This window comes from Sceloporus occidentalis, unplaced genomic scaffold (genome assembly GCF_023333645.1).
Source record: "Sceloporus occidentalis isolate IW3139 unplaced genomic scaffold, rSceOcc1.0.p SCAF_13, whole genome shotgun sequence".
NCBI lineage: Eukaryota > Metazoa > Chordata > Lepidosauria > Squamata > Phrynosomatidae > Sceloporus > Sceloporus occidentalis.
The window spans coordinates 15365257-15389597 of NW_028316993.1; the positions used below are offsets into that span (position 1 = coordinate 15365257).

At 43.3% G+C, this 24341-nt stretch overlaps 1 protein-coding gene across 2 annotated transcripts; it reads left to right on the forward strand.

Annotated features, from left to right (window-relative positions):
• Nucleotides 1-1183: 1183 nt before the first annotated feature.
• On the forward strand, nt 1184-23890 carry LOC149305058 (gap junction beta-3 protein-like). Of its 2 annotated transcripts, XM_089478565.1 has the most exons (3): nt 1184-1296; nt 18573-19363; nt 20243-23890. In XM_089478565.1, exons 2-3 carry the CDS (start codon nt 18611-18613, stop codon nt 20252-20254), a joined length of 765 nt encoding a protein of 254 aa, XP_089334691.1. In that variant the 5' UTR covers nt 1184-1296; nt 18573-18610; the 3' UTR covers nt 20255-23890. The 2 variants fall into 2 exon arrangements, with proteins under 2 accessions (XP_089334691.1, XP_089334689.1); XM_089478563.1 differs by having other exon boundaries at nt 18573-23890.
• The last annotated feature ends 451 nt before the right edge of the window (nt 23891-24341 follow it).

Below are 24341 nucleotides of genomic sequence, written 5' to 3' on the forward strand. Positions count from 1 at the left end.
ACCTCCATAGAGCTGAAGTTACAATCTCAACTGAAATTAAAGCCTGCTTTGTATGCCATGATAAACCAAGTTTCCTCTGGGAATTGAGGTTGGAAAAGTAACCTTGAGGGACAATGAAAAAGTCATTTCTTCCAAGTGTTGTCCAGAACCTGTTATTGATCAGTGTGGTCCTACTTGAACTGGAAGTGGCTAAAGAGACTTCTGATTCCTTGTTTAGGATGGCACCCCAGTGATGTTCTGGCTTATTTCTCCCTGCCACAAGCCAGAAAAACAAATGTAAAACAAACCATGGATTCTTTCTCTGGATTGATGAATGAGAACCAAGCCAGAACGCAGAGTCCTGCCTGATTTGGATATCTCTATAAACAAAGCACAGGCAAAAACTCTGTGGTTTGTTCAACTGCTTCTATTGTAAGTGGGAGCAGACAGCTACCCTACACTAGCTTAAATTTATAAGGGCAGCAAGCTGTGTCAGCCCATTAGGAAAAAATCCAAAGCGACCAGCTACAGTGCCAAAGTAGCAAATAAGGATTCAAAAATGCTTCTTTAGCCTTGCGCTGCCCACATAGAATCAGTCCCATCAATCTCTTCTTATCTTTGCCTCTTCTATTCTTTTGTCTCCTCCTTTTTATTGTCTCCTTCATAGTTGAAATTAGGATGCATGGTCCTTGGGGCAGAGACTCAGGTGCTTCCGCTTGCTCTCCAAATGCCACGTATACACACGCTGCCAATAATAAGGGGGGATGAAATAGGCCAGCTACACTAATCTGTTCCTTCCCGCATTCCACCGCCATCTCCCAAGACCAGCAGTCTTGGCACCAGGGCTGTGCCATGCCCAAAGAAGCCACTTGGGCATGTGCTGACTTCCAAAAGAGGGGTATCCCTCATCCTGGAAAGGGAGAGGAGGATGCTTTGGTTGTTATGCTGGGCTTCGTGGGCTCAGAAACTCCTCTGGCCCCCTAGGCACAGTTTTGTAGCCCAATCAGCTGCAAAACCGGCTGAGCAAAAGCTTCTCTTCACCCCCTTCCTCCCCGCCTTCACTACTCAAAAAGGATTCCTTTCCCCTTGCACAACACTGGGACTCAAACCACACCCTCATTAGTCACACAAAAATAAGGCAGCTCACTACAGTGCCATGAGCCGAGCGCCTTGCCTGCTTCTCTATGCAGGGCAGGGAGAAAGTTCCATGGCATAAACCCTAAGGTGGTGGTCTTGCCTTCACCGGGGAGAAGCCTGCTGCTTTGCTCTTGGCCAGGCTGGCAAGGGCAAGGCAAGGCCAAAGGAGATCCCGACTTGGTAAGCCGAACTTTTAACTTCTTCCACTTCATCATCATCCTTCCCTCCTCTTTTCTTTTGGTTTTTGCCCTGGTGAAGAAGGATTGCGGAGGATTCGGGAGAGAGGTGGACAGAGCAAATATGCTACCTGTCTTTCTTTTTAAACAAAAGTTTGGAGTATTAGTGCTGTGCCACGAATCATGGTGAGTCTGAGACCGATGCTGCCAGGCAGAGCATAGATCACGTTGACTGTGTTTTACAGACAGAACGAATAACCTTTCGACGCAGAATGAATTCTTTTCATCGGAAAAACACAGTAAACAGGATCTCTGGATATCGAATCTGATCAATACTCAAAACGTGTATATCATTTTGTAGAGAATCCCATTCCAAAGCAGTGTTTGCAACTCAAATAGAGACTCTCCGCTGGTCCTCTTTCTTTGCACAGTTCAGATCCTCCTGGCAGAATCCGTGCGCTCAGTTTGCCAAGGGACAAAATCAAAACCACATGGTTGGTAGAGTTTACGAGTTGACTGTTGGTGGCTGTGTTTGTGTTTAATGTCAGTTATAAGGAAAGGCTCGGCTTCACCTCCGAAATTTTGCTTTAAGTGCTTTGACTCACCCTCGCGGCTTGTTGGGGTTTGGTATTAGAACCCTGATGGGAATGGGGACTTTGGGGACAGAGTTTCAGGCTGAAAAGAAAGCATCTCGGAGGAGGTGGGTATGGTTCTTCTTCTGGTTCTTTCTTTGGACACGATCCAGTGAAAGTTAAACATTTGGGTTAGGCATGTGTTCAATTCTTCCATTAAGAGACAGAGAGAGGAAGACATTCTGACCTAAGAAACAAAAGCAAACAATGCAATCTTGTGTCAGTTCAACTAGAAAGTCACTCTCTCTGTTTTCTAGGGAGTTTACCCCCATGTAAAGAATAAGCGTCACACTGGATTGAGGATACTATGCTTTCCTGGTGATGGATTATGCTTTTAGGGGTGGAAACAGCCAGGTAGCTTGGAACACAGCAGGCAGGAAGGGAGAATGGGTTTTGAAGCTTTCCTCCTTGTATTCATTTGCAGTCCATAATCTCTCCTGTGCCCCACTACGGACCACAAGCTGGTAGTTTCCCTTTAAAGTACTGTTTATTGAACATTTACACAAGTTGAAAAGTTTATTGGGCAGGCAGAGGGCCCTACTTACATTGTAGGCTGTACTGATCCATTCGGGGTTACCTGTCAGTGTCTGGAAGTCAGTGACAGTTTTATTTTAGCCTTATTTTCGGTCCATTTTCAGCTGCTTCTTTCTTTCATGGGGAGTGGGAGGTGGAAGTCAGATCAAGTCAAAGTTTCTGGAATGCTTTTGCTGGGGTTTCGGTGATTTTTAGCTGACTTTTTATCTTCACAAGCATGGGGGGGGGGAGTGTTCGAGGAATCTTAAAGAGCAAGGGTGGTGTAGTGGTTGGAGTATTGGATTATGACGCCAGAAGACCAGGGTTCAAATCCCCACTCGGCTCAATAACTTTGTTAGAAACCTCATTCGACAACACTGTGATCTGAAATACAAAGAGTGAGGTGTGTCTGTCCTACGTTACAGGTTTGTTGAATAGGTTGTAACATGAGTATGCATTCTGAGACCATTATTTGTCTCATTTGTATTTCACCTTTCCTCCCATGAGTTCAAGACATTGGACGAGGCTCTCCTCCTCCTGAGATTGTCCTCACAACAATACTACAAGGTAGAATGAGAACAGAAAGCTAGTGCGGTGTAGTGATTTGAGTGTTGTATTAGGAGTCTTAAAGACTCCTAGTTCAAATCCCACTCACCTCCTGGAAACCCACTGGGTGAACTGGGCATGTTGTACTCAAACAGCCATAGATGACTCCAATGGTCTGTGCCAAGAGAACCCTAGAATCAGGTTGTCACATATTAGAGTTGACTTGAAGGCACATAATAATAAGAGCAACCACAGTACTACAGCCAAAGCATGATTTTCTCACAAAATATATATCCGCATGTACCTGTTCATCGTTGTTGTGTGCCTTCAAATCATTTCTGACTTTTGGCAACTCTAAAGTGAACCTATCATGTGGTTTTCTTGGCAGGATTTTTTCAGAGGGGTTTTGCCTTTGCCTTCGTCTGAGGCTGAGAGAGTGTGACTTGTCCAAGGTTGGTTTCCATGGCCGACTGAAGATTCGAAGACAGGTCTCTAGTCCAATGCTCTAACCACTGCACCACACTGGCCTATTAATATACTGTCTATAACATTTAAAGGCAGATGACAACAAACAGGCATTTTGAGCATGTTTTAGACAAGGTTTGGGGGTGACAAAGTGCCTTGTGACCCACAGCCACACGTTTCCCCACCTGTGGTTTACTACTACAAAGAAAATAAAGATATTTATGGAGCCATAGAGGGGAAAGCATCAGAGCTTAGAAATACCAGTAGTCTCCAGCTGACATGGCCTTGGGATGATGGGAATTGCAACCCACAAAAGGAAGCTTTTTCAACCTCTGAAAGACATCTGTTTATCCAGGCGGTGGGTGCTGAATCAGTGAGAGGAAGAAAGAGTAGCAGAACGAGATGATAAGGAAGCCTGATGTATATCTGAATATATATTTAGAAAAAGAGAAGGCACACCCTGGCATACCTCAGGGAGAATCGGCTTGCTTCAGGAGCCACCGCAGGGTAGGGGCAAGACTAGATGAAGGCAGGAGCTGGCATCTAACTGATGCAAGACTTTAAGTAAAGCGTTCTTCCTAGCAAGGAGGGTGCCATTGGGTCTTCTCTTTAAGCAACAGAATGTCTTGAGTTGGTGTGAAGAATCCGTCCTAAGAGCTTGGAATGGTGTGAAAGCACAAGGTCTTCTTTATCAGAGCTGGTTTACCCATGCAAATATTCCATTGGAGTTCTCTACACTTTGGGAAAAGTGGCCCCGCAGAGATGGTAAGATTGCAACTCCCAGTATCACAAAGAAGCATAGCAAAAAAGTGAAAACAAAGGGAGTGGAAGTCCAACAGCATGAAGATGACTATGCATACCCCCGCCCTGCTAGACACTTTTTAAAAAAACATATTTGTATATAGAAAACTTGGAGGAGGTTTCTAGACCACTCCATCCATTTTGGGTTAGTTTTCTACCCATAAGGCCAGGGTTAGAACTTAGCAAGTTGAATCAAATTGTCATTTATCCCATTATTGTTGACAGTGCCTGACAGTTGCAATGCAGAGTTTCAAATAGGTTCCCCCCCTTCTACCCTATCTGAAGACATTAGCAATTTAACCAGGGACCTTCTGTTTGCAAAGGGTATGCCCAACCACAGACCTAAGTATCTGAAGCGTTGCTTCAATTTTTTTATATGAAGCAGCCTTTGAAAATATGATTCTATACTTCTAGTCAAGATTGCCAGAGACCATTATCCCACTCCCCTACCTTGTTCTACATAAAGCTAGAGAAAGCTGGGTTTTGCGCTACAAATCCCAGAACCTCCATCCCAGTGCCAATGCTTGATGATAAATTCTCGGAGTTACAGTCCAAAAAGTAAACTTTTCTGGGTTCTGGCTAACACCTACAGGTCAAGCTGGCCATATGGACCTTAGAAACATTGGTCGGAATTTGGTTGGATAGTTATGAATGTGTAACCAAGGAACCATGACTGCTTCCTATTCACAATCCCCACTGTCTTCTCATTTAGGGGATACACAGGGATTGTGAAAGTCCCTACTTACAAGGCATCAGCGACCAATGGGGGTTTGTTCCCATCCCCATGCATGAATAATCTCCCCTGTGAGGGAGGCTTGCAACAGGGACCCCACTTCTGCTTGTCACTATGGAAAGCCCATTCACCCATGCAACTCATCCCACGATGATGTGTGATCATCAAGGTATGAGCATGCACATGGGAACCAACTGCAAGGCCCTTTTGCATTAGGCATCAACTGTCACGTTTGTCTTGAGGATACTCTGTCTGTTTTTCAATCTCAGTTGTTGTTGCTGTTTGCCATCAAGAGAGGTTCAACTTATGGTTATGCAATGAGCCTTGGTCATCAACAACCCTTCTCACATTTTGCAAACTCAGGGATGTAGCTTCCATGATTGAATCAATTGATTGCTCTTTTCCTATTTACTTCAGCTTCACCATCTTTTCTAATGAGTTGTGTCATCACATGGCATGTCAACAATACAATAGCCTCACCTTTGCCATGTTGGTTTCTAGTGAGAGATCAGGCCTGGTTTGCTCTAGGACCCATTTATTTGTCCTTTTAGCAGTCTAGTGCATGCACAGAACTTACCTCCAGCAATGCATTTCAAATGAGTTGAAACATGGTGGATTACGGTAGGCCTGGGTACGCCAGTGTGGTATAGTAGCTTTGAGTGTTTGACTATGACTTTGACTCAGCCATGGAAAGCCACCTTGGGTGAGCCACAGAAAACCTTGTGATAGGGTCACCTTAGAGTCACCATAAGTCAAAAATGATTTGAAGGCACACAACGACAACAACATCATCAACAACAAGCAAACACATCTTCGCCTGCTGGAAGAAAGAGCGTAGAGAGGAGACCAACCTAGCCAGGGAATTCCCTGGTCTGGGAGCAGTCACTAGAAAGACTGCCTCCCATGTCATCACCCAATATGCCTATAATGTTTGTAGGACTGAGAAATAGTAATCTTCCAGGGATCTTAAAATCTGAGCAGGTTGATACTGGGAGATGTAGTCTTTCAGATAGTTTGGGCCCAAGCCATACAGGGCTTTATAGATCACGTCCCATAAAATTTTACAAAAGACCTGATCCTTATGGAGGTGAAAACTCCATAGAAATGGTGTCTTGATTTGGATTGACACATGTGACTGCAGTTGTGGGGTTGTGCTATTTCTTGGGGGTATAGTTATGGGGAATCTTGGTAGACTTCAAAATTAACCATTGCTTCTCATCCAGCTGCCTTCCAGATGCTCAAGGAGCACATGAGGGCCACAGCATCGACTCCCACTACTTGTCTCCAACATCTCAGAGATATCTCTATCTCTCTGCCTGCCTCTTCCTTTGGAAGCTCTATTTAGTTTCCACCGCTAACAAAGACAAACTCATCCTCTATTAGGTTTTATTTTTCCAAATCATTTTTCTGCCACCAGAACTGGTGACAAACACCAACTGTAGCAACCTGTTCCATAACTTAATTATATGTTGCATGAAGAAGTACTTCCTATAATCAACCAATCAGGGTCACTGTGTCTCAGATGTTCCAATGGTGGCTGATGCTTGGTACATGATAAGCTCATGTTTTTTGCTCTGTGCCATAGCCTATGGCTTCGGTAAGTTGCTCAGAGGCATATGGGGGGGGGGGGGGGGAGATTAATACTTCATACCCTTGGTAATCTGATTCTAAGTACTGTCTGGTTTGTACAGGGTCATAACCTGTGACAAAATAGAGTTGGGTCACACAGGGAGGTGTTGGAAGTTTCTGATTAGAAGGTTAAATTCTGATTTAATCCACGCTTAGAGCATGGCATACGGGGTGTTTGTGAGTCAGTCTGTCTGTCTGTCTGTCTCTCTCTCTCTCTCTCTCTCTCTCTGGGGGGGGGGTATATGGTTCTTATCAGCATGTCTTCTCATGAGTTTTCCCTTTCATAGTGCAAAGGGTTATGGATTGGCTTGAATTTGAATGATAACGTTAGCCTAAATTCTGATTTAGTCCACACTAGAGTAGAGCCATTGAATCAATGGGATCAATGTGTTGATTCGCAATCCAACAACTGGTTGAATAGGTCTACTCTATCCAGCATGGTGTAGTGCAGTGATTCCCAGATTTTTGGTCCTCAAGTTGTTTTGGTCTTTGACTCCCAAGACTTCCAGCCTCAGTCCTTCTTCTGCAAAATAAGGATAATAATACTGGCGTATCACTCCAGATTAGTTTGACATATAATAACTATAATGATTGTGTGCCTGCAATGTGAGATTATAGGTGGGGCCTGCGTGCAAGTGTCATTCCTGCACTGCACCAAGGTATTTGGAGTACTTTATACAAAATGATTATCGTCATGATAATAAATAAATAAATGCAGACCATTATCCTTAGTGATGCAGAGCTGGATGAAGGCGATTAGTCTTACCTATGGGCCTACAGGGTTGATCTGCTGCTTTACTCAATTCCTGTTCAGTCTTCACAGCCTTTTGACCCTCACAACAACACTGTGAGGTAGTTCAATTGTGATCCTTTCAGTGTTTGGTTTTCTCGCCGACAGAGCACTTCCAGTACAAGTGACAAATGTTTTTCCCAGGGCTAATCCCGAATGAATCCATGGAACATTATAGGATCTATTCAAGGTGCTGAAACCTAACACCCAAATAGGCCCAGCGCCCTGGGTAGCTCCTCCAAAATTTGGATTGAAACCCATCATGGATTCATCAACTCATCGACATGAGGGCCACTCACTGCCACCATATAACTCCCTTGCTAGAGTGGCTCCACCAAGAGCCATTCTGTGTCTGGGTTCTGTTCAAAGTGCTGCTTGCAACCTATAAAGCCCTGTACAAATTTGGTCCAAAGTATCTGGCAGATGTTATCTCCCCATATGCCCTTCTCTGGGCCCTGACATGCTCAGAAATGGCTCCTCTCTTAGTCTGACCACCTTCACAACTACAACTGGTGGGGACACAAAGCAGGGACTTCTCAGTGGCTGCCCCTAGGAAGGCCCAAATGGTCTCCTCCTTGCTGTCTTTCCATCAGGAAGTAAAAACTTTAGTAGTAGTAGTAGTAGTAGTAGTAGTCCGATAGGCATTTGAGAACAGAAATGCAAAAGAAAGGGCTTTTGAAAAGGCAGTGTATTGTTTCGATTGTCTTGTTGTTAAATAGCATTGTATCATTTGTAACAGTATGTTTACATCATTTGCTCAATACTTTTTTGTGTGTGTGGGGGGGGTTTGGGCAATGTGGCCCTCTTCTAGAAGAGTTTATTCCTGAGGTTTCGCCAGCGTCTCTTCTACAACAGGGCCACATAGCCCCCCAAAAAACACAAAAAGTTATGGATGGCACCTATAAAAGCCTTTGACTTCACATTTGCTTAATAGTTCATTTCTCTTGTAATGTGAGTCTTTTGTATGTTTCAACACCATGGTGCTCATATTACTTTGGATGCTGCCTTTGGCCTCATTTGGGGTATAAATGATGTTAACAACAATGACAACAACAACAACAAATCTGTAGACACCAATGCCATCTCTTTGTCTCTCCACTAAAAGAGACCATGCTCTGAAGCAGTGGTTCCCAACCTTCCTAATGCCGTAACCCTTTAATATAGTTCCTCATGTTGTGGTGACCCAAACCCATGAAATTATTTTTGTTCCTACTTCATAACTGTAATTAAATAGGTGTTTTCCAATGGTCTTAGGTGACCCCCATGAAAGGGTCATTCGACCCCCCAAAGGGGTCCTGACCCACAGGTTGGAAACCACTGCTCTGAAGGGTCACTTTTTCCACACTCCAGCACTAGACCTAAGGTTTGATTCACTGATTCACTGAAATGAAAATATCCTGAACAAAGATGGCTTGAGAGCCAGCGTGACATATTGTTTTGAGTATTTGGAGTAGGGTTCCAGGAGAGCAGGGTTCGAATCCCAGCTTGACCATGGAAACAAACTGGGCGATCTCAGCCTGAGAGGAAGGCCAGGGCAAACCCCCTTTGAAAAAATCTTGCAAAGAAAACCCCATGAAAAGGCCATTTTAGCATCATCATGAAGTCAGAAACAACTTGAAGGCACCCAACCCAGTGAGCGAGAGAAAGATTGCTTGCAGGTGAGTTCCCAGTGCCCTAGCAATTCAGAGGTTAATGCTTTCCCCTTCAACTCCGAACATTAAACTGACAGCTCACCTGCAATGCACTCTTTCACCAGTGAACTCCCATTTAAGTACCGCATGGAATGCAGGAGCAAAGCAGCACAGTTATAAACCTGTTCGCTTTGAGCAAGTTTTTGCAGGAATAGAAAACAGGCCATTTGGATTTAAAGCAATTGAAGAAGAAGAAAAAGCCTGGTCAGTTGGATAAACTCATCCACAAAAATGTTTCTCAGCAATTCGGTTCCATCAATATTGAGTCAAGCAAGCAAATCACCAAAAAGAATGTGGTCCTCATGGTATCTATTTGCTTACTGTTAGGTGGAGAACACTTCAGACTTTTTGTCCCCTTTGAGGATATACTAATGTTTTCCACCTAATGCACAATGAATGCTTGGCGTCTAACACTACCTTAACAGCTCATTGCTCTTGAGATTTCACATTGACACCTCAAAAATAAAAACAGCCAAGTCTTTTAAAATAATATCATTTTTGCTTGTTGCTGAGATAATGGTTTTAAAAATAGTACCTGGTAAGGATACAAATAGGACAGCTTGGATCCAGACTTCACCATAATAGATCCATTGGAAGCACTGGGGCTTAAGTTAGTTGTGGTTAATGTCTAACTTAACTGATGTCGATGAGCCTACTCTAGGTAGAACTAAATCTAGATCCAGTCTGTGTCATTATGCCATAAGTTGTAATTTAAGTGTACATCATAATATCAGTACAATATGATTCCCATATCAGCAGGAGATACATTCCCAGATTTACTGAGGATAGCAACAAACCCTATTGAAATGAATGACTTCTGACAACGTTGACCATAGAGTTGCGCTAGAGGACCTAAAGATTCCTAGAGAGAACACCTCTTTAGGAAACTCTGTGTCCTCCAGCATGATTCTGTATTAAACCTCTGGCAGAAACATACTATGGAATCACACTGGAGGACCTAGAAAACATGGAGGTTTGGGGGTTTTTAGATGTGGATGAGTGAAACCATGTGCATCGATTCTGTGGATATAGGGGTCAGTTGAGCATAACAATTTGTAATAAACATTGAGTCACTACAGACACTACTCATTTTCTGAACATGTCCAGTTTAAATATTGTTATTGTTGTCATTTGCCATCAAGTTGGTATTGACTGTTGGCAACGCTATGAATGACAGGCTTCTAAGAAATCGCTCAGCTCTTGCAAACTCAAGTCTGTGACTTCTTTGATAAAATCAGTCCATCTGTAATGTGACCTTTCTCTTTTGCTGCTGCCTTTCACATTACCAAGCATTAATGTCTTTTCCGAAGAGTCATATCATCTCAAGATATGTCCAAAGCATCAAAGACTCAATTTAGTCATTTAAACAGCATACCTCCAAAGTGACCCGAAGCAGCTTTATTTTGGCCTGTCTGTTTGAGCCCTTTGGATTCTAGTGAGAATACAGGTTTTATTGATTGATTGAAATTATTTGCCTTTGGACCCATTTGGTTTTTTTCTTTTTAAAACAAAGAAATCCAGTCTCAAAATTTTCAAACACTTGCATTTGAAATATGAAGTTGTGCCAAATATCAAGGGTCTTGGACATCAGGAGGCTGGCATTGTTATTTTTGGGGATGACAACTCCCAGACCCCGTCTGCGATATTAACCAGTGCCTATACTAACTAGGGGATATATCATCCAAAAAGTAATTTTTCCAAGCTCTGTTGGCATCCCTTTTTCACTTCTAGCAGCAACAGCTAAGGTCTCCATGACTTAGAGTCAACATAACACCAACTTCCTGCTAACTGCAGTTAAGAAATCAGAGCTGCAGCTAAGAGCACTTTCATGGATGCAAATGCTGTGGCACAGCAAGGGTTGAAAAACCAGAGCTACTCAATCCATACAAATGTGGGCACAGCAAACAGCAGGAAATTGTTGAGACACAAGTGTGATTATAGGCAATATAAAAAATTGGCAGCATTGTGGCAGCCTGATTCATCCAGTCAGCGGAGACAAGAACTAGGTTTGCCAACTTTTTCATCTCCCTTCTCAGTTTCAGCACTGGGCTTTTCAGCACGACTTCATTCGCGGACAACAGAAGATTAATCTCATGTATTTATTTATTACATATACCACCTCTCTCCTGGAGTGGGACCCAAGGCGGCTCACAAAAGGAACCAGTGGAAATCTGACAATTGTTTTTTTTAAAAAAAACTTTTAAAAATGATCACATTAAAACAGTATATTTTTAAAAAATCATACAAGTTTTAAAATAAAACAAACACCTCGATTAAAGGCCTCCATGCGAGTGATGACGTGTTTAAAAGCTTGCTTCAACAAAAATGTCTTTGCCTGCCGATGAAAGGAGAGCAGAGAGAGAGCAGAGGGTCCCAGAGGTTAGGAGCAGCCACCGATAAAGTCTTCTCTTCTTTCCTCACCAAGCGAGCCTGTGATGGTAGTGGGATCATAAAAAGGTTCTCCCCATAGATCTTAAGATTCTGGCAGGTTCACATAGAGAGATACATCCTTTCAGATAGTCTGGACCTAAGCCATGCAGGGCTTTATAGGTCATGGCCAAGTACTTTGAATTGTGCCCGGAGACAAACTGGTAGCCAGTCAAGCTGTTTTAACAAGGGAGTGACGTATGATTTCCATCCCTTGATGCCACTCATTCCTTCCCCATCAAAGTAATGTTAAAGAAAGGTGTAGGGACCGATTGAGAAGTTGACAATGGAAGATAATAGCTCAATTAGCTTTGAAGCACTTGGCTAATTATTCCAACAAAAGATGATAGGTATGGGGTGGAGAACTTGCTCCCATCCAGATGTTGCCTGGCTTCAAGTCCCATCAGCCCATTGCCAGCACAGAGTAAGGGATCATGGGTACACTTGGAAGGCAACAACTTGCTTGCCTTTGATACAACCTTTTTGTTTTATGCTCACCTGTGTCTGTCTCTAAAATACATTTTAAACATTCGACACCTTCCTTGATATATTTGTGGGAATGGGGGTGTAAATCCAATTGCTGTTCACTGGATCATACTGCTGGAAGGGAATCCAAGGTCTTAGAGGCCAACTCACTGTTGGATGTAAGCAAGGAGAGTCGAGAGCCAGCATGGTGTAGTTGGGCTACGTTGGACCATGACTCTAGAGACCAGGGTTCAAATGCTCCCTTGGCCAAAGAAGTCCACTGGGTCACCTTGAACAAATCACAGACTCTCAGCCTCAGATGATGGCAAAGGTAAAAACCCCTATGAACAAATCTTGACAAGATAACCACACAATATGTTAGCCTAAGGGTCAATATAAGTTGGAAACAACATGAAGGCCCACCATCACCACCACCACCGCAACGTTGTATGAAGATTCTTATAGCGTTTTCAGTATATTGTGCAGAAGAAGAAGAAAAGAACTCAAATTGCTTTGGGAAAGACAGGTTTCACTGAACATGGGACAAAATAGAACTGGGAAATCTGCCTGTCTCTAGTTGACAAAGGTCACATCACAATTTTCAGAAAACCAGTAGACAACCTGCTTCCATTCCCTACATCAGGTTCAATTACACTCATCAGATCATTTCAAATAGGAAATGCCAAAGAAAAAGTTCCAAAGTCCAAAAAAAAAAAAAAAGACAAAAGGTGGAGGCTGGTGAAAGGGGAAAAAAATGTCCCTGCATGCATTTTGGAAGAAGCTTTCCAATGGTCTCTAGGAGGAAGAAAATGTATTTGTTTGTTTGCTTGCTTGCTTGTAGCTGGTGCAAATAAAGGACCTATCTCTCTAGCCATACAAAGTGTGGAAAACTCACAAAGCATCAGTTGCTGGCTGTCCATTTGATCCGGTGGGAGGTCGAAGGAGGAACGGCAGAACCAAAGGAGTTAAAAAGAAAGCCGTTCCACCAGTTTGGTGTGTTCCTTCCCAGTGCACAAAAAGCTCAGAGTTAATAGCTGACAAGGAACACAATTAAAGGGAAGGAAGAGAACTGAAATTTAATTGCGTCGCTGAACAAAAAAGCTCTTCCTGTCCTGACAGAGCCCAAGACGGATTGAATGAGGCAGGGATTAATGGTGGCCCAATAACTCGGCTGACCTGCTCTTGCGCCTTTGGCTACAGCCACGCTTTCCATTCCAAGAGTCGAAGTTTCCCCACATCATGGACAGAATCATGGTCGCTTGCCACTGGCAACCCCAGAGCATTCATAGACTGTTCTCTTGTTCCAGTAGTATATGTGCAAAGGATGGCCCTGGAAGTACATATGTCTATTAAGGCTGTTTTTATGACCCCCTCAACTCACCTTCCCCCAAGATCCATCTTTCGGTTAAATGAAAAGAAAAGAAAAAGGGGGTGCTTTTTCTTTTCCCAAAGCCTCCAGGAGTTTCAATGCAGCTTTTGATAGGTCTTGAACATTAAAAATTCCAGCTGTCCTATGACTTGGAATTTACATCTCTGTAAATGGCCTTGTAATTGTTGCCTGCAAGTCTGGGTTTTGTTTTGTTTTTACTTGCGACAACCATATCATAGGATTTCTCTCAGCAAGTTTCTTGAGAGGGGGTTTGCCATTGCCTTCCCCTGAAGCTGAGAGAGTATGACTTGCCCAAGGTTACGCAGAGCACATTTATGCTCCGCCAGGGAATTCAACCCTGATTTCCAGAATTGTAGTCCAATACTCAAGGCACTACATTACATATACAGGAAACTGAATTAAGTAGTTTTGCAACATTGATTTTCACCCTGGGGCTGCTGTGATATTGCAGTGAATGGGTGTCCATTGCACAACGGTAGCCAGTGGGGTGACTGATGCAACGAGGCCTGATGCACAATGGCACTGATGTACATTGAGGTGCTCTCCAGTGCATTTGGACACCACCTCGGAAGTGTCTGAGCACAAGAAGAATGCCTGATGCACATGGAAAGCATCCCTTCTACATAAGAAGTACCCGGTGCATATCAGAAGCACCTAACACATATGGAAACATTCTTGCCAGTACCCAGGTGCATACCCTAAGAGGGTTTCATTGCATTTCAGCAACATTTGTAAAGTTATGAAATGTAGATTGTAATACTAGACCTTCAGTCACCTTTTTTCCCTCCCAAAATTAGAGGTCTCTAACATAGTGTAGTGGTTTGAGGCTAAGAGAGTGTGACATGACCAAGGCCAGCCAGCGTGCCACTATGGCTGAGCAGGGATTCAAACCCTGGTCTCCAAAGTCCTAACCCAATGCTCAAACCACTATACCACACTGGCTCTTGCAGCCTTGCTATTACTTCCTAAATTTTAGAAATTAAGCAACTACTAGATAGCATTTGGAAAAGACTGGAGTCCTCAAATTCCCCCACTTAGCTGTTCTGTTTGGAAGATTCAGGGAGCTATAGTCCCCCAAAAGTAACTTTTCCAAGCATTCCTATTAAGACTAGCATGTATGATGAGCCCCAAGTTACACTCCTAGATGAGGAGGGTAGAGATGGAAAAGAATTTTGTTTACATTTATTTGACCCCAATTCACATTTTGCTTTCTAATCTAGTATGGAAAGAATGTGAGATTCATTTTAAAAATGCAAAATGATCATGTAGAACTGAGCATACTCTTTCCCCCTCCAAACCCAGATTATCTTTCCCTTTTTTCTCCGACCAAATTGAGAATGGACAGCTATTCCCAGTGAAGAAAGAGCTATGTTTTATGTATCTGATTGTCATGACACCTCTCAGGGAAATAAAAAGGGCTGATACGAATTCAGTTCTAACACATTCAGTGCTGACATGTCTGATCACACTGGAATTCAAAAACAGACTTCAATAATTTTTTGTCACTGTACTTATGCGCCTTCAAGTCAACTATGATTTATGGCGACACTTTCACAGTGTTTTCTTGGCAAGATTTATCCGGAGGTGGTTTGCCTTCTTCTTAAGCTGAGAGGGTGTGACTTGACCAAGGAGGTTTCCATGGCTGAGTAGGGATTCAAAATTTGGTCTCTCCAAGTCCTTGACTAGCATTCAAACCATTATCCCCCTCTGCCTGTTTGGGTGGGTCAAATAGTATTAGTTTATTCCATATTTGAGTTATGTTTAAAAGAAAAATTATCTGACGGGGCTGTAGTTGTCAAAATGCAACTGTCGTCTCTGCCAATATGAATTCTGCCCCCTCCGATGAAATTTTCCTTCAGTCCCAAATTTCAAGCATTACAGTAAGCTAAACGTTCAGTTAAGCATTTAAAAATAGAGTCTAGGCATCCAGAGGGGGAAAAAGGCAGGCAGAGTTACCAAGGAAATGGCGTTGTTGTTGTTGTTGTGTGCCTTCAAGTCATTTCTGACTTATGGCGACCGAAGGGAATGAGACTAGAAGAAAATAGAAGTTGTCGCTATGCAAAATTTTCCTTGTCTCACTTTCTACAATGCTAGAAATTTGGGGACTGAAGGAAAAATTCAACACAGGAGGATTATCAAGGGGGCAAAACCTCATCCTCACCCCCCATAGCTTTATGTTGTTGTTGTCGTTGTCATTGTTGTTGTTGTTGTTGTGTGCCTTCAAGTCATTTTCAACTTGTAGCAAGCCTAAGGCAAACTGTGAAGTCAAAGGCTTTTATGGCCATAGGTTTTTTTTATGGCTTTTTAAGGCTATGTAGCCATGTTCTAAACGGGTTTATTCCTGACATTTTCACCCGCATCTGTGGCTGGCATCATCAGAGAATGCTGGCATGGAAGAGAGTGGGCAAACCTATCATGGGGTTTTCTGGGGCTGAGAGTGTGTGACTTGGCCAAGGTCACTGGTCAAGTAGGGAATTGAATCCTGATCTCTAGAGTCATAATCCAACGCTTAAACAGCTAAACCATGCTAGTTCTCCCCATAGCTGAATATATCTGAAAATTGTGTTGCTGTTCCAAAGCAAAATTGATACGAGACAAAGCAAGGGGGTGAAATCATGATTGCTTTGGCAACCAGGGACATGAGGATACCCTGGCAGGGTGGCAATGCAGAACTAGGACTGGAATAAAACTGGAAAGGAAGGCTGCGGTTGGGCACATCTGAAGAAATTGATTCCCCACATTGCATTCTTTTCTGCCCTGAATCTCACTCCACCTGAATCCTGGTTTCAATGTGGAAATTTTATGCAGTTTGCAATTGTGTTGCCAATGCACCCCATATGGAACTCTGCCAAGCAGAAAGGGAAAAAACCATCTTGATGTAATCAAGAAGATTGCATCAAGTTGTCCTATGCGCTGTGCTCTGCAGGGGAGCAGATACATGTTGTTGCACGGAAATATAAATGCCATGAGAAAAGAGTCCAGATTCAATAGATAACATCAAAAATGCTTTTTTTAAATGCTACAAAAAATGGAAGCGTGCCATTTCCAAGTCTGTATTCTGCCATTGACCTGAGATCTAATTCTTCACTAATTTTATTCTCAAAGGAAACAATGTGCAATTGTTGCAATTTTCATCCCACTGCAAGAAAATCTTTGAAAACTGTGCAATCTTCAAAGACAATTCACTCTCTACAAAATCTGTATGTGATTTTCTTGCACAGGAAGCAGCATTTTCTGCATGGGAAACAGCATTTTCTGTGCAGAAATATTCCTTTCTGTGCAGAAAATTCTGTCATTCAGGACCTCTTCTGTGCAAAAAATGCACTTTTTGCACACACAAAAAACAGCATTTTCTGCACAGGAAACAGCATTCTCCTGTAGGAAAGAAATATTGTTTCCTGTCCAGAAAATGCTGTTCTTTGTACACATATACCCATATATGAATTTTCAGCAATATAAATCTGAAATGATTCTCATGAATCCAAGATTCTCCTTTTCAGGCTTTCCCGACACTCAAAAAACCATAGTCCTCAACCATTTTTCAAATATTCTTTTCATTTCTACTATTAGCTGCAGTCTTCAGACAGAAACAATAAGTAGTAGAGTTGAATTTTACAGACATTTCTTTGCTTGTAGTCTTTTCATCCATGATGGATGCTTTTGCATGAGCATCAGGTCCTAAATTCGAAACAAGGTGTGTCAAATCAAAATCCTTGCTCCTCACCTAAACTCTTATTAGATACTTGCCTTGTGGCTTAGTTGTGCTAAGAAGCAACCAGGAAGCCACCAAGGCTGGGAGTCAACTAGAAATGTAATTGCCTAACAATTACTTGACTCTTTTCTTCCACACAAGGTGAACAGATCTTGTGACACCAACATTTGTCGCAAAAGCAAACTGGATGCCCTAAATAAAAGCAGAATCACCTGAGCCTCCAAGTCATGAAGGTGAATCCAGATTGTGTGAGCCGTGCTTGCCATATTGCCAAGATATGGCGATATACACAATTTGTACTTAAAATGGGCATTTGGCCAAAACTTGGTGTTCTATAAATCCATGATGTAAACTCGGAAACTTTCAAAAGTGTCTTTCATCCCATTATAGTGGGTCCTTGGTATCCTCTGGGATTTGGTTCCAGGATCCCCTCTATGTATACCAAACTCTGTGGATGTTCAAGTCCCATTATGTGCAATGGCATAGTCAAATGGTGTCCCTTATACAGTCCGTCCTCGCCTTACGCGGGAGATCCGTTCCGGATCCCTCCGCGTAAGGTGAATTCCGCCTATGCTCGAGCCCCATTGGAAACAATGGGGCTCGTGAGCGGTGGTGCGGCGGCGCGGGCGCGCATGGGGCGCAACGGGCACGCGCGCCCATTCAATTGAATGGGATGTGCTGCCCCTTCTGCCCTGCGTGCATGCCGCGGCTTGAGCACATATGCTCAAGGCCGCGTATGGCGCGGGCGCACTGTATAAAACAGCAAAATCAAGATTTGCTTTTTGGAATGTGTGTGTGTGTGTGGTTTTTTAAAGACAATATTTTCAAGCCAGATAGTTGAATCCATGGACAAAAAAAATCTTTGGATACAGAGGGCCAACTGGAATAGCAAACCCCTCCTTGGAATGGAAAGATTCTTGAAATTCTCTGATTTCAAACTCAAATCAAATTCTGACTCATGACCATAATTTCTTACCCATCTCTGTCCAAGACTTGAGATGGGGTACAATATAGATTAAAACACATAAAACCATGTAAATGCATTAACTTAAAGCGCATGAACATAGGTCACATTACAAATCATCCAAGATAAAATTTAAAATATACCGTTTTAAAATTCATAGTTTAACATCAACTGGGTAGACCTGTCTTTAATGCTGTTTTGAATTCAGACAGCATATTTAGCTGTTCAATCTCTCCCGGAAGGTCGTTCCACAGTCTAGGGGTGGCCAATGAAAAGGTCCTCTTGGTGACAGTTGCCTGTCTAGTTTTGGCCGGTTGAAATAAATGCCTCCCAAAGGACCTGCGTATATGGGATGGATTATATGAGAGGAGGTGATCCTGTAGGTAAACTGAATCCAAACCAAGTAGGGCTTTAAAGATAATAACCAACACTTTGTACTTTGCCCAGAAACTAACTGGCAGCAAGCAGAGTGATTTTAATATTGGTGTTTTCTCCTGCCCCAACCCTCTTGTTTCTCCTCAGGCTTCAAGTGAGCAAATCCTGCATAGGCTTTTGTCACCATGGACTGGAAGACATTGCAAGGCCTGCTGAGCGGAGTGAACAAGTACTCCACAGCTTTTGGGCGCATCTGGCTCTCTGTCGTCTTTGTTTTCCGGGTCCTGGTTTACGTAGTGGCTGCTGAGCGAGTGTGGGGAGATGAGCAGAAGGACTTTGACTGCAACCACCGGCAACCTGGGTGCACCAACGTCTGCTACGACCACTTCTTCCCTATCTCCCACATCCGCTTGTGGGCCCTGCAGCTTATTTTTGTCACCTGTCCTTCCCTGCTGGTCATCATGCATGTGGCGTATCGCGAGGACCGAGAAAGGAAGAACAGGGAGAAGAACGGTGAGAACTGTCCCAAGCTCTACAGCAACACTGGCAAGAAACATGGTGGCCTTTGGTGGACTTACCTCCTCACCCTCTTCTTCAAATTGGGTATAGAGATTGTCTTCCTCTACCTTCTGCATCGGATATGGGACAGCTTTGACCTGCCACGCTTGGTCAAGTGCGACCTGCATCCATGCCCAAATACAGTTGACTGCTACATTGCACGGCCTACAGAGAAGAAGATCTTCACCTACTTCATGGTGGGAGCATCAGCCCTTTGCATTGTCCTCACTGTGTGCGAGATCTTCTACCTCATCTTCAAGCGGGTGGTCCGCTCGATGCAGAAACTAAAGAAGAACAAGAAGTCACTCACTTACAGCAAGGCATCTACTTGTCCGTGTCACTCAAGGATGGAGCACGATGGGAAATTAAAGAACTCGCCGGTAGATGCCCTCAGAGCCTCAGCACCTAACCTGACCTTAATCTGAGGGGAGGGGAGGGAAGGGCAAGTTCAAAATGGTTGACTTCCAGTTGGATTATTTCATTGGGACACCCAAGTGGCATTGTGAAATGTGAGATGGGGTAAGAGGATCCAAATTGAGGTCTCCCCTTGTGTTGCAAACAGAATTGCCCACAAGGGGAAGCACCACTATGTTTGTTGAGGCCTGAAGGCAATACTATGGCCCTCAAGACCTGTTTACATGTTAGCATGACTACACTAAATATGCATGGTTCAGACATTCCGGTGCAAGGTATGGGTTTGCCCACCACTGGAAAAAGTTGCAAACCTTCAAACCCTAAAGTTTTATGACTTTTTGTTTTGATCTGTGCCCCCCCCCCACTTTAAACTATCTCAGTCTATGTGATTAATATAGATAATCAGCTAAAAGAGTAATATCTGTGCAACATGTTATGGTCATTGGAAGATCCATAGCAGCCAATGGCCTTTAGCTTTCGTTTATTCCATGCAGATGCTTATGGAGTGTTGCAGAGTCACTACATTGGGTTAGGAGGAGATGTAATTGAGGAGATTCCATTAACATTCCTTATTGGCTCTCCAAGAACCAAGGTTCTGTGTTCTGCAAGCAAAGCTACACATAAACATAAAAACCCCTCTCTTTTTTTGTTTTGGTTGTTGACACCCAAATGTTTGCCTAAGAAATTCTAAGTGAATCTGGGCATATCTCTCCATAGAACACATGTCGAACTTGATGGAAACCAAGGATTTTTGGTTTTTTGCAGGGAGGGGGGAATTATACATAATTTATACTGCAATTGCATTCATATGAAAGGAAACAGCCTTATCTCTCTCTCTCTCTCAGACCCTACTCTAGAGCAAGTGCCTTTCTGCTGGACTGTTTACACACTTCTTATGTATCAGATGATATACCTCCGAAATCAGGATTCTGTTCAGCAAAGCCAAATGTGAATACCCAAATATTCTCCTTTGGTACAACTTTTGAAGAAGGACTTGGATCCAAAGACCACAAAAACGGAGGGGAGGACTGTGTTTGGAATATTTTCAACCTGTGGATGGTTGAATCTGTGGACAAAGGATTCATGGATAGGGAGGACTGACTGTAATAAGAAGAAAGGTTTCATTCTATGGGATGGAAAAATGTGGCCCTCCTCATGTTGCTGGAGTACAATTTCCAGCGTTCTTCACCAGTGACTTTGGTGGCTAGGACAGATGGAAGGTGTAGTCCAACATCTGGATTGCCATGCATTCCTGATCTCTGTGATCCTCTTTGTTCTGGGATATTTTGGGACGATCTTTCTGCATCAGTAAATTAGTTTCCTTGCCCAGAACACATCCAAAGCACTTAGACTGAGTCAGACATTGGTCAAACTGTCCGGGTACGTCCTTATCTTGCTTTCCCCAAAACAATTCTCTGCAGAGGTGTGGATGAACAATTCTCACCCTCCCTTGCCAGCCCTGCCAACATGAGTTTGTTACAGTGTTGGTACAGAGGGGGGGAATGGACTGGCATGACTATTGACTGCTATCTCCCTGGCAACAGAGTTACATTAGCATCCAAACATTTCTGATGTAACTTGATAGCCCGCTACTCCAGCGACCACAACAAACTGCTTAGGGAGCTCTTTCTAGCATCATGGCGGCCAGTTGTAATTTTTTTTAATAATTATTATTTTCAAGAACCTGTAGGGTAGGAGGAAAAGCTGCAGTTCAGAAGGGAAATATAGTTGCTAATGGTGGGGTGAAAGAAATAAATGGTGTTTCAACCCTTAGAATGACTACAACAATTCTGAACACGCTAGCTAAATCAGTCTTATCATCCGCAGAACGCTTCATATCTTTCTCTCAATGGGCTGTCCCATTTTTGTGATGTCAAATCTGTAGCAGTCCAGATGGGGTTGGACTGCAACTCCCAGCAGTCTCAATAGTGAGGGATGATGGGACTTGAAATCCAACATCCAGATAGTCAAAGTAGGCTCTCCTTTTTTCCAGTGAAGCTCAGAAGAAATTTCCTGGAAAACTAAATGCCTGAGATTTCTGAGTGCCCTCCCCCCAAAAATAGATCCATTCTGCATAATATTCTTTTGAAAATTCCCTGCTTAAGGAAACTTTAATCAAAATAGGATTTTTAATTATAAAAGTCACACTCACAAACACACACACACAGATATATTGCCCTGGAATCATGTTATGTTGGCCTGAAGCATTGGGATGATTCAAAATGGCAGCCGAAATACCAATAGTGCTTCTTTCACCAAAAAGACCCCTTACGTCAGACCTCCTTGGAGGTCTTTAAGCAGAGGCTGGTTGGCCATTTATCAGGGATGCTTTGATTTGGATTTCCTGCATGGCAGGAGGTTGGACTGGATGGCCCTTGGGTCTCTTCCAACTCTATGATTCTATGATTCTATGACATTGTGGGCCCCAGGTGGTGTTAGATTCCAACTCCCAGTATGCCTTAACCACTAACATTTCATAGAAGAAAACTGAGACATGTGTGGCCAAGCAATACCAGAGTGCAGTCAAGGTGGCAAAAGAGTTTAATGAGCAAAAAGAGATGAACTAGGAGAGGTTGCAGCAGTTTGCTTTTGCCTAAGCCTACTGGGAAGACAGCCTCTTCCTCTCCTGTCCCCTTCTGCTGAGTTAAGGGCGTGCAAACTCCTTTTGCACTTTGAAATCAGTTTGCAGCAATTGAAGTAAGCTGAGGATGAAGGCGGAAAGCAGAAGGAGGAAAGAGAAACTGAGACATTTTAGAAGCGGCTGAAAAAGTGGGAAGACAGAGAATTAATCCGACAATCCCTGCCAAATTAGGACAGTTGGAAGGTATAGCATTCCACACTATTGACTATGTTGTCTATGGCAACAGCAAGAGCTGCAGTGGAAACCTCCATGGCTCACACTTGGGCACAAGCTGTGCAATACACACCCTTCCCTTAAAGAGTAAATGAGCTGTCTCCCAAGCCTCTCTTTCAGTGATCTTGGATAGAAATTCAACAGGGTGCTGTATTTGCCTATCAATCCTTTGTTTGTGAGGGTTTTTTTGCTTGTTTCTGTTTCTAAGGGGTTTATTGGCAACCGAACACAAAGGAAGTGTTGACTAATGAGCGTCGGTTCCTCAAAGGAGAGGACCTGGTTTGAAAGGAAGGTGGGCCTTCTCTGTATGGGGGTAAAAAATAGCAAGGGTGGCTTTGAAAAGAAGAGTTTAGCAAACATAACATTACAAAGGGCATCGGGGACAGGGAAAAAATGCCCCAGGGGAAAATAAGCAAGACCAGACATTTCGACAGTCCGAGGTTGCTTCAGTTGCTGCAAACTGTGTCCAAAGTGCAATCTTCCAGGGCAAACCGGGAAGATAAACATTAGAGGAAGAAAGTGAGTTTGAAGCAAAGGCTGGACCCAAGCAGGTGCAGAGGCAGGGCAGGAGGCAATGAAACAAGTAAAAGTTGAAAGAGGCATTAAAATAAAGGTATACACAAGTAGCAGAAAGGCAGGCAGGTTACAACATCCTGAGCCAAAAGTCCTGTTGCTTTAGGCTTTTCAGGCTTTCACTTTATCAGGAGTTATTTTTAACATGTCAACTCTCTTTCTAAGAAATCCCAACGCAATATCATTTGTGTATCACAAAGGATCCAAGGGATCCAAGGCCAGGGCAGACTTCTCTGTTCCCTCTGAACCTTGCCTTAATCCTTACAGAAGCTGGAAATATGGGAGTGTTTTCTCAGGTGAAAACAGGGACATGTGTGGCCAAGCAACACTGAAGTGTGATCGGCATGGCAAAAATTATTAATGAAGAATAAACTGGGCCGCAGCAGTTGGCTTTTGCCTGAGCCTACTGCGAAGGGCTCTCCCATCTGCAGAGTTCAACTATGTTTGCAATCTGGATTCAGTTTGCAGCAATTGAAGTAAGCTGAGGACAAAGAGGGAAAGCAGGAGTAGGAAAGAGAAACTGAGACATTTTAAAAGGTGCTAGAAAAGTGGGATAGCAGAGCAAGAACTGGGACTGCCCCTGCCAAATTTGACCATCTGGAGGGTATGAGATAGAGTAAAATTGTACCACCCAGAATATTTTGCTTGAAAGTGCAATTAATGAAAAAGAAGGAATGATAAGAAAAATGTTACTAATGGTGAATAGGCTGCTCATGGAAGGCCACCATCTTCACTTGGGAGGAGAATGTCTCAGGAGAAAACCATGGAGTCAAACACCTCCAAGCCACCAGCCCCATCTCTCTCCTCCAACTACCACTTCTGGAAATCATGAATTCATGGCAGCCACAGTGCTAATGGACCATCACTGGGCATCAGGCCAGAGCCTGCATCTCCTAGAACAAGTGCCCACTGCCTTATCCCTGTGGCATCGACCAACTTGACCAGAACTTTGCAAGACTCTGTACTCTGCAAGAGCTATCAGCTCCTTCGTTGCTGAACAAATATTATGTTTGCCTAGCGAACCATGTAATGCAAAAGGTCAAATAAAAATGTTACTTTGTTTATATGAATGCCTGCCAGGTCCTTTACTTATTACAACAATGGGATATTATGGAAAGGAGAGAGGGCACAGGAGAGGCGGGTATCGGGAAGGAAGGAAGGAATGCTAAGTATTTAAAAGTCAGACCTTTCACATCAGGTTATCTATAATGGTTTACCGAGTGAGGGCAGCTTCATTAAACTTGGCATTCTCTGGATTTGTCGAACTATCCTTTCCATGGTTCCTGCTATGTTGGTGCTGGGGATGAGGGGACCTATGATCTAATGCAACCAAAGCAAAGAGCAAGTTGAAGAAGGCTGAACTACAGCATTGCAGATACTGACACATGTGCGTTTAGGGATAGACATCTTGGAAAAATTGGATCAGCCTTTTCAAATAATGACATCAGACGAACCATGCCAGATCAGTTCATTTCCTTACTTCTCATGAAGACAAACACGGCCAATGCGGGAACATT